The following is a 10,000-nucleotide window of genomic DNA, read 5'->3' on the forward strand; positions in this document are numbered from 1 at the left end:
TACAGAAATGGGTATAAATAAGAAATACGATTTAAACTCCACATATTTTAGCATCCCGTGAATTTTCTCGTTTTGCATCACGAAATTTCAGTTTCATTTCTCAAAGTCTTATGTTTGCTTCTTCTTTCGATAATTTTCTTTATGAACTCCAGTTCGCAGAACGCGTCTATTCTGGGAAAGGTGCTCCCGTCCCGAAAAAAAAATCAATAGTGAGGTTGCTCGTCGTTGCAAGAACAGGTGATGGAAGAGAAGAATTACATTAATAAAACCTACAATAAATATAAATATTCGCGTAGTGATCCAGTGTTTGGAACTGGAATATAGAATTTAGGCCACAGGCCAAGCGTTGGGACCTATGAGGTCATTGAGCGCTGAAAGGGAAATTGAGAGTAAAAAGGTCTGAAAGGTTAACAGGAGGAAAACCTCGCAGTTACACTATGAAACAATTGTTAGGAGAGGTTTGAGGACAGTAAGATGGAAGAAAGAGAATATGAACGGAGGTACAATAAAAAGAATGAAAGGCGCTGCAGCTGGGAGCCGAAGGGACGATGCAAAGAACCTTAAGTAATGCCTACAGTGCACTGCATGAGGTACACTGACAGCACTATCCCCTTACGGAGAATAATCCAGTGTTGATTACACTGTTTAAAACCGCGAGCCTAACCTCACCCAATTTAGAGAGCATCGACTTTTCTTTCGTTAATCCCGTTTTGCTAATATGCTAGTTTCCTTAAGGTGGTGCACTGTCATTACTTAAGGTTCTTTACAGCTTCCCTATGGCCCCTACTTGCAACCCTTTCATTCCTTTTTCTGTACCTCCGATCATATTCTCTTTCTTCCATCTTACTTTCCTCAACCCTCTCCTAACAATTGTCTCATAGTGCAACTGAGAGGTTTTCCTCCTGTTGCATCGTTCAAACCTTTCTGTTCTCAATTTCTCTTTCAGCGCTGAATGACCTCTTCATACGCCCCAGCACTTGGCCTTTGGCCTAAATTTTATATTCCGATTCCTGTTACATACAAGCATGTACAATTGTTGTCGTAATTTTATAATATACACTGATAAAAGTTGACTTTTTGTACTGAAATCATTATTTTGGACCACCGCTAAATTAGTGGGTACTGACCTTGGTAAATTTCGTCCTAGTGACATCTGTTTCAGGATGGATAAAGGTCACCCTTGGTGCTTTTGATTCCTGTTCTGGAATCAGTATTTATGAGACAGCTTCTTTCGTCATTCAACTCAAGACGTCGTCCTCTTCATGTATTTATCATGAGTTGTGTTGCGTTTATTTTTGTTTTCTTTCAGTTCTCCTTGTATCTTAATTACTTAATTACACTTTTATCTATTTATTTATGAATTTGTTAATTGATTAATTTTTAATACCTGATCTCTTCTTTCTGTTATTCCTATTACCTTACGTTACTTGTTTTCAGTGAACACCATATTCTTTGGAAGCTTGAATTTCAAGTCAGTGACCCCTATGATGGGCTTGTTCCATATGAATAGGGTCCATCTTGCAATATAATAATAATAATAATAATAATAATAATAATAATAATAATAATAATAATAATAATAATAATAATAATAATAATAATAGCTGTTTACCGCTATGTTTAACTTGTATTTTACTGTATACTCTGTTACTTTGTTTTTAAAAACTCAAATGGATAAATAATTGTAGTTTTTATTTGGTTATTATAATTTTAAAGGAATTTTATGTTTAATATTAACAGCACTGGAGTTGTAATTCTATGGATAATTACGAACCTGTGTGATTGTCCTTTTTCCTTTGTGATGGTTTTAAATATAGATTGACTCGTGTCTTACAGTGATATATCTTCTTCTTCTTCTTCTTTTAACGTGCTTTTATTCCCATTTTTGTATGGGGTAAGCACGATGCCTTCTTTTGAAGGACTTTTTGATTTGGCTTTGGGGTAGACCTGTGGTCTCGATCGGCTGCCCTGCCTGACATCGCTTAGACCCCGGTACGTATGTTTCATGTATCATACCCGACCCAACGCCCTTTCTTCCCAGCAGCGAGAAGTTATTGCGCGGGTATGGCGAGAGTTCGAGACGTGTGAGATGTTTGTTATGTTTTTAGAAGGTGTTGTAGTGGCTTTGTTTTGTGTGTGTATTTAGTCTGTAACATCCATTTGCTTTTTAAGCAAACCTATCCGTTGATTACATATATAATCCCGAGATGTCTACACGGATAGCAAAGTGTCTGCCTCTCTGATCAGCCGGCTGCGGGTTTGAACCCGCGCCACAGACCTCTACGAAGTCCGAAGCTGCTGCTGTAACCGACTGAGCCATCGAGGCTCTTCTGTATATATATACATATACACATATACATTAAATATATATATATATATATATATATAGATACGTTATATGTACACACATGTATATATTATGCACCATATATATATATATATATATATATATATATATATATATATATATATATATATATATATATATATAAAAATATACACAAACACACACATATATTTATATGTATGTATATATACAGACGCACACATGCATATATATACGTGTGTATGTATGTATGTATGTATGCATGTATGTATATATATATATATTCTCTTTTCTTGAGAACCAATGGGGACGTCGAGCAACAGGGTCAAGAAAACACCACCGTGTCAAAGGAACTGTTATATTGTAAGACCAAAACAACCTCTAATCACAAACAACCAAAAAAAAAAAACGAACTGCTTCAGTAATCCTAGACGACACTTGGGCATCGTATCCGGAACCATTTAAATCTTCTCTCAATCTTCCGTCCCCTCCACGCACAAGATTATTCTTCTGGCTTCAATCTGAAGAAGTGCTTTTATTCTTCCCTCAGTAATATTTCTCCTTGGGTTTGAGTTTCACGAGTCTTTCGCTCGCCTCCCACACTCGTCTGGCCAAGTCCGGATCGTTCACCAGGTCCGATGTGTTGGTCGAGATCTTGAATGATAATAATAATAATAATAATAATAATAATAATAATAATAATAATAATAATAATAATAATAATAATATTTTAATAATAATAATCATTCTTTCACGTTAATGGTGTATAGATTTTATTTTGATTCTTCTCAATTTTCCTTATAAATCTTTTATATATAATAATAATAATAATAATAATAATAATAATAATAATAATAATAATAATAATAATAATAATAATAATAATAATTCCATATTACTTTTATATTACATTTTATATTGATTTTCAATATTCTTTATAAATATTTTCTATAATAATAATAATAATAATAATAATAATAATAGTAATAATAATAATAATAATTCTTTCATATTAATTTTGTATTGATTTTATATTGATTCTTCTCAATCTTTTCTATCCACTTCAGTATTGGACCATAATTTACCAAAGTTCATAATAATAATAATAATAATAATAATAATAATAATAATAATAATAATGATAATAATAATAATAAAAGTTCATTTAAAATTCATGTGAATGTATTATTATTATTATTATTATTATTATTATTATTATTATTATTATTATTATTATTATTTTTATTATTATTGAGTATTCTCAATTTTCCTTATAAATCTTTTTGTCAATATTAAACAGTAATTGCCAAAGTTAATAATAATAATAATAATAATAATAATAATAATAATAATAATAATAATAATAATAATAATAATATAAGAAGGAAGTACACCCTCTCTTGAACAAGTCCTGTTCAATAGGATGGCTGCGTCAGAGTTAATTTTATACACATTACCAGTCTTGTTTCTTTAAACGAGAGAAGGTAGTGAAACACGGCGGGATGAACCCGTAGAGTTCAACGTTGTTGTGGAGTCGTACTTCAGAAATATGAAACATTGGACAATTATTGTCCAAATATATATTTATATGGCAGAGAAAAGAATTTCAAGGAAGATTGAGAAGACTCTGTGTAAAATGAACTCTTAATAATAATAATAATAATAATAATAATAATAATAATAATAATAATAATAATAATAATAATAATAATAATAATAATAATAATAATTTCAGCTCAAGGCCAAACAGAGATGGACAAAATAGAAATTATACAATACACATAAAAAGTTATAATAATAACATATGGATACACCTGAACAGTTATAATAATAATAATAATAATAATAATAATAATAATAATAATAATAATAATAATAATAATAACACACAATTATTTTTTTAGACAGAAATTGTAGGAATACTCGTTTCATTTCCCAGGTATTAAATTATAAAATAGGAAAAAGTAAAGAAGTTTGTGATCATTTAATTTACACGAAATATATTTTACCCTTAATGCATATACATACACAATTACTTATAATTATAAGTATAGTTGTGGTTCTATACTGCAATGTTGATCGTAGACATCGAAAAATAAGATACTTTTGAAGTTATGAGGCTAAATGCCGACCAGAAAGATTTAAGTGATAGACGTGACTGACCTCTGGATGCTGTGACGCCAGAAGACTCCCAGTAATTAGTTAATAAATTGATTAACTTATTTATTCTTATATATTTAATTTGTAAAATTTTTTATGTTTGTACATTTATGCGTGGTTTTGGGAATATGAAGGGTGAACTGCAGAAAGATTCTGTTAACAGGGGCACAAAGAATCACCGTTTTAATTTCCGAATCGGATAAGGACTGACCTTGAAATCCTCAGGACTGACTTTGAAATCCTGACATTTACATGACTGACCTTGTAATCCTCAGGACTGACCGTGAAATCCTCGGGACTGACCTTGAAATCCTCTGGACTGACCTTGAAATCCTCGGAACTGACTTTAAAAATCCTCGAAACTGACTTTAAAATCCTCGGAACTGACTTTGAAATCCTCATGACTGACCTTGAAATCCTCGAAAAACTCTCCGGATATGTCCTCCGTCTCCTTGGCTGCTGCCAGATGAACGATTGGCTGGGCTCCTTGCCACGGCGTCTGTGAGTTTGGATAAAGTGAGCTCATAACAAAAATATGGGTTGCTGATAGTCTTTCTATATTTCATACTATCTACTGTTCTTTCTTTCAAAAGAACCCCATATTCTTTGGAAGCTTGAATTTCAAGTCAGTGGCCCCTGTGGGCTTGTTCCATATGAATAGGGTTCGTCTTCTGAATAATAATAATAATAATAATAATAATAATAATAATAATAATAATAATAATAATAATAATAATAATAATAATAATAATAATAGTTTAATGTATTTATCGAGGATTATAAGATAAAAAAGGACTGGGAATTAAATTCTCAACAGCATTAACAAATATGAAGCTTTTCTAAAACAAAGGAAAGTAAATGACGCTTAACAATTCCTTACAGTATTTAATTGTAATTGCAAAAACAGATATAAAAGGATTAACCTTTTGTATTTTACTTAATTTATAATTACCATTCTTTACCGTCTTGATTTTACTGGCTTATAATCACCATTCTTTACCTACTATATTTTACTGACTTATAATTACCATTCTTTACTTTCTGTATTTTACTGACTTATATAATTACTATTCATTTTATTTTGGCATTGTTTATCTTTTCCCCTTCGATCCTGGATTAATTTGGGCACTGTAGGCTACCTGTCTCGCCCATTCTGTATTTAAAAAATATATATTGTATACTCACCCTCCCTATGAATGGTAGGAGCATGCGCTGTATCGTACTCATGAAAAATCCAGCGGTTTTTTCGAACATCTCCGTCGATACTAAGCCTGGGCAGAATGCATTGACGACCACTCCTGCAAAAGAACAGCAATGCAATATTACATATATATATATATATATATATATATATATATATATATATATATATATATATATATATATATATATATATATATATATATATATATATAAAATATATATACATATATTTATTTGTTTATTTGTATTTATATAGGTTTTACTCAGTTAAGATATCTTAGTCTATTCAAAGCTTCGTTTTCATAAATGTGTTTTTATTCTCATATATTTGTTTCAATTTGTTTAAATTTAGTTTTAACGCTTTCTCACACTTTTATATTACCATTAATAACTATCTATTTTATTATAGGTCGATCATTATTTTCTGTTTGCCAAAGCTTATATTTTCATTTCTTGAACCCTGAGATCATTTTGTTATTTAAAACAATTTTTGTTTTAATCATCCCCCAAAAAATGCATTTTTATAAATAAATTATTCATCTCTTCTAACAATAATCTGCTTGCAAACGGATGTTGAAACTCTTTTGCATAAAGCTGCATGAATATTTAACCTGCATTCACTGTTCAGTGATACAGCGCACTGCTTTTGTCGCATCCTTCAATCTTTGGATAGTTGTATCGATTGCCGTGTTTGTGTTTAAATACATGCATTGAAACTTACCTGGGTATATCAGTGCACAAAAGCAACGACATCAATAACAGCCAGGGTAAGAAGACCTGGTCCGGGTGTACTCGGATTCCAGCCCCCCAGGTCTATGAATAAAAATTCGGATGCAATCCATTCAGTACTTTTTTTTTTTGCAGGACAGGTGTGTGATTTTTGCACCTGTTTAAATTGCTCTTGGTTTTGGGCGGGTCCTGACCTATGACCCTTTTCGTAACATGGTCACAGTGAGCTGGCATTTTCGAAATTGTGGATCGAATTTAATTTCGAATTTTATAAGTGAAATTAGAATGGGTAATTATCATCTTTCGTTTCCCTTATATGGTCTTAGTAAGGTACCATTTTCGAAGTTGTTTTAAGGAAGTTCATTTCGACTTGGTGGAACATAATTTAGGCAAAAGATAAGCAAGCAGAAATGAGACACACAAGCAACACGTCACTCAGCGGAACACACAACACACATCAGCAACAACAACAGGGGCGAGGGGGGAAACAACGCTAAGGAAGAGGCATATACGCAGAATACAAGAAACAACAAAACTACGACGTCTGCGTTGTTTTAAACATAATTAAAACAAAAGTAAGATGCGCAACACACACACATTTTAGCAACACGGGGGGAGGAAACAACACCAAGAGGGGAACAACACCAAGAAGGAACGTAATTAAAGCAAAAGATAAGCAAGTAAGAAATAAGACAGACAACCTACGGCACACAACACTCATACATTAGCAGCAACAACAGAGGGGGTGGGAAACAACACCAAGAAAAAAATACCAAGCAAGAAACAACGCTAAGCACACAAGAAACAACAACACTGCAACGTTCTTATTGTTTTAAAAATAATCAAAACAAACGACCAGCAAGCAAAAAAAAATAAGTCACACAACGCAGTAGCAGAGACGGGAAACAGAGACAACGCCAAGCAAGAAACAACCCCAGGAACACAAGAAACAACGCTAAACTACAGCGCCACATCAACAACACCGCTGACGGGCAGGTAAAAAAGTTTTCGGGACGCCTTTTCTGCTCCCCAACCTGTATCTCGGGTGATTTCTGCTAAGTGCCGCGTGAAGAGGATGTTGCAGGCCTTCGATTGGCAGTACGACACCAGCGGGCTGAATTCGCTCCTCTCGAAATTCAGGTCCTGTCCAGAGAGAGAAAGAGAGGGAGTGAGTGAGTGAGGGAGTGAGTGGGAGTGAGTGAGTGAGAGGGAAAGGAAGGTAGGGAGTGAATAAGTGAGAGAGGAAGTGAGCGAGGGAGGGAGTAAGAGAGTGAGAAAGTGAGTGGTGCGTGAGTGAGTAAGAGAGAGAGAGAGAGAATGACAGAATGAGAGAGAGAGAGAGAGTGACAGAATGAGAGAGAGAGAGAGAGAGAGAGAGAGAGAGAGAGAGAGAGAGAGAGAGAGAGAGAGAGACAGAATGTGTGTGTGTGGGTGTGTGGGATAGAGAGAGGGTGAGTGAGTGAGTGAGTGAGTGAGACATTGAGTTAGTGAGTGAGAGCGTGAGTGAAGAGTGAGTGGGAGATTTAGCAAGTGAATGAATGAGTGGTGAGTCAGCGAGTGAGAGACTGAATAAGTGGGAGATAAGGTGAAAATGAGATATATTTTCATAAGGTTGTCAAGAAAATGATTTGCATCTTCTGAAATAATGAAACGTGGTTGGTGTCCCTTTCCGGTGGGGAAAGTTTATGGCAAATCTGAACATTTAAAAAAAAAAAAAAAAAATTATCGCAGTGGATTCCTGTTGTTTGTGAATATATATTTTCATTATTAATTTAAGTTTTTGAAAAGTAAAAGCAGAGTAATTGGAGCTTTGTAACATGAAAGAAGTTGAAGACTGTATCCAGATATACAGTATATATATATATATATATATATATATATATATATATATATATATATATATATATATACATATACATATATATATATATATATATATATATATATATATATATATATATATAAATGTTATATGTTTATGGGAAATCTGAACATTTAAAAAAAGAATTATTTCAGTAGATTCCTGTTGTTTGGGAATATACATTTTCAATAATGATTTAAGTTTTTGTAAAGTAAAAGCAGAATAATTGGAACTTTATAACATGAAAGAAGTTTGAGACTGTATCCAGATATATATATATATATACATACATACATATATATATATATATATATATATATATATATATATATATATATATATATATATATATATATATATATATATATATATATATATACACACACAAAACATACTCACATACACACCAGCAAACAAACAAGTACCGAAAGCTAATCGAAGACATGGTTCCCTTAAAGTAAACTGCGTTACATTAGTCGGGGGCAAACATTTTCAACCCTTTCGTAATGTATCACAAACAAAAGAGATGAAAGAAACGTTTGCCCATCAAACGTTTTTCTTTTCTTTTTCTATTTAGTTTTTTAATGTACTTACCTTTGGGTCTATTTTCTTGCAGAGACGATGTAACCCCGAAGCCGTCACGACGATTCGGCTGCGTTTGCCCATCATCAAAGCCCCTGCGTTGAAGAAGAGACGCGGTTGGAAGTTCGTGTGTGAGTACAAAGAGATTCTTTAGTCTTTGTGGTGGTGACTTGGGGATTATTAGGAGATACTTTAGCCTTTTAAAAAACAAGATTTGTGGCTGGAAATGGGTGATGCCTTGAGATAGAGCTCAGTCTCAGTGGAGGATTTGACATTAGATGAATATTACCATTAGCTGTAGTCTTTATTGTTGTTGCTTTGGCCTTTTTAATTTTAAGAATAAGATTTGTGATTGGAAAGAGGTGATGTCTCTAGACAGAACCCGATCAGTGGAGGATTTGACAACATTCAGTGAATATTACCATCAGCTATAGTCTTTTGATTGTTACTTGGGGATTATTAGGAGTTACTTTAGCCTTTTACAAAACAAGATTTGTGGTTGGAAATGGGTGATGTCTCTAGATAGAGCCCGATCATTGGAGGATTTGACAACATTAAATGAATATTACCATCAGCTGTAGTCTTTATGGTCGTTGCTTTAGTCTTTTTAATTTTACAAATAAGACTTGTGATTGGAAAGGGTGATGTCTCTAGATAGAGCCCGATCATTGGAGGATTTGACAACATTAAATGAATATTCCCATTTGCTGTAGTCTTTATAATTGTTACTTGGGATTAATAGGAGATACTTTAGCCTTTTAAAAAACAAGATTTTGGATTGGAAAGGAGTGATGTCTTTAGATAGAGCCCAGTCAGTGGAGGATTTGACAAACATTATTTGAATATTACCATCAGCTGTAGTCTGTATGGTTGTTACTTGGAATTAATAGGAGATACTTTAGTCTTTTAAAAAATAAGATTTGTGATTGGAAAGGGGTAATGTCTCTAGATAGAGGCCAATCAGTGGAGGATTTGAAAACATTAAATGAACATTACCATCAGCTGATATTCTTGATTGCTTTTTGCAAACTTCGTCAAGCTGAGATCATTTTGTAACATTCAGTGAATATTACCATCAGGTGATATTCGCAATTGCGCTGTGCAATGTCACTCAAGATGAGACAATTTTAAGTACTGTT

The 10,000-nt window shown here is 33.0% G+C and overlaps 1 protein-coding gene across 1 annotated transcript in view; it reads right to left on the minus strand.

Moving 5' to 3' along the window:
• Window positions 1-2,668: 2,668 nt before the first annotated feature.
• Window positions 2,669-10,000, minus strand: part of LOC136840808 (retinol dehydrogenase 13-like) — a 29,642-nt gene continuing 22,310 nt past the window's right edge. Inside the window, exons 6-10 of the mRNA XM_067107716.1 lie at window positions 8,874-8,956; window positions 7,453-7,561; window positions 5,672-5,784; window positions 4,896-4,985; window positions 2,669-2,980 (exon numbers count right to left, since the gene is read on the minus strand). Coding sequence (XP_066963817.1) covers window positions 2,873-2,980; window positions 4,896-4,985; window positions 5,672-5,784; window positions 7,453-7,561; window positions 8,874-8,956 — 503 coding nt within the window. The 3' untranslated portion in view covers window positions 2,669-2,872. The remainder of the gene's footprint in view (window positions 2,981-4,895; window positions 4,986-5,671; window positions 5,785-7,452; window positions 7,562-8,873; window positions 8,957-10,000) is intronic.

The sequence above is a fragment of the Macrobrachium rosenbergii genome, chromosome 8, assembly GCF_040412425.1.
Source record: "Macrobrachium rosenbergii isolate ZJJX-2024 chromosome 8, ASM4041242v1, whole genome shotgun sequence".
NCBI lineage: Eukaryota > Metazoa > Arthropoda > Malacostraca > Decapoda > Palaemonidae > Macrobrachium > Macrobrachium rosenbergii.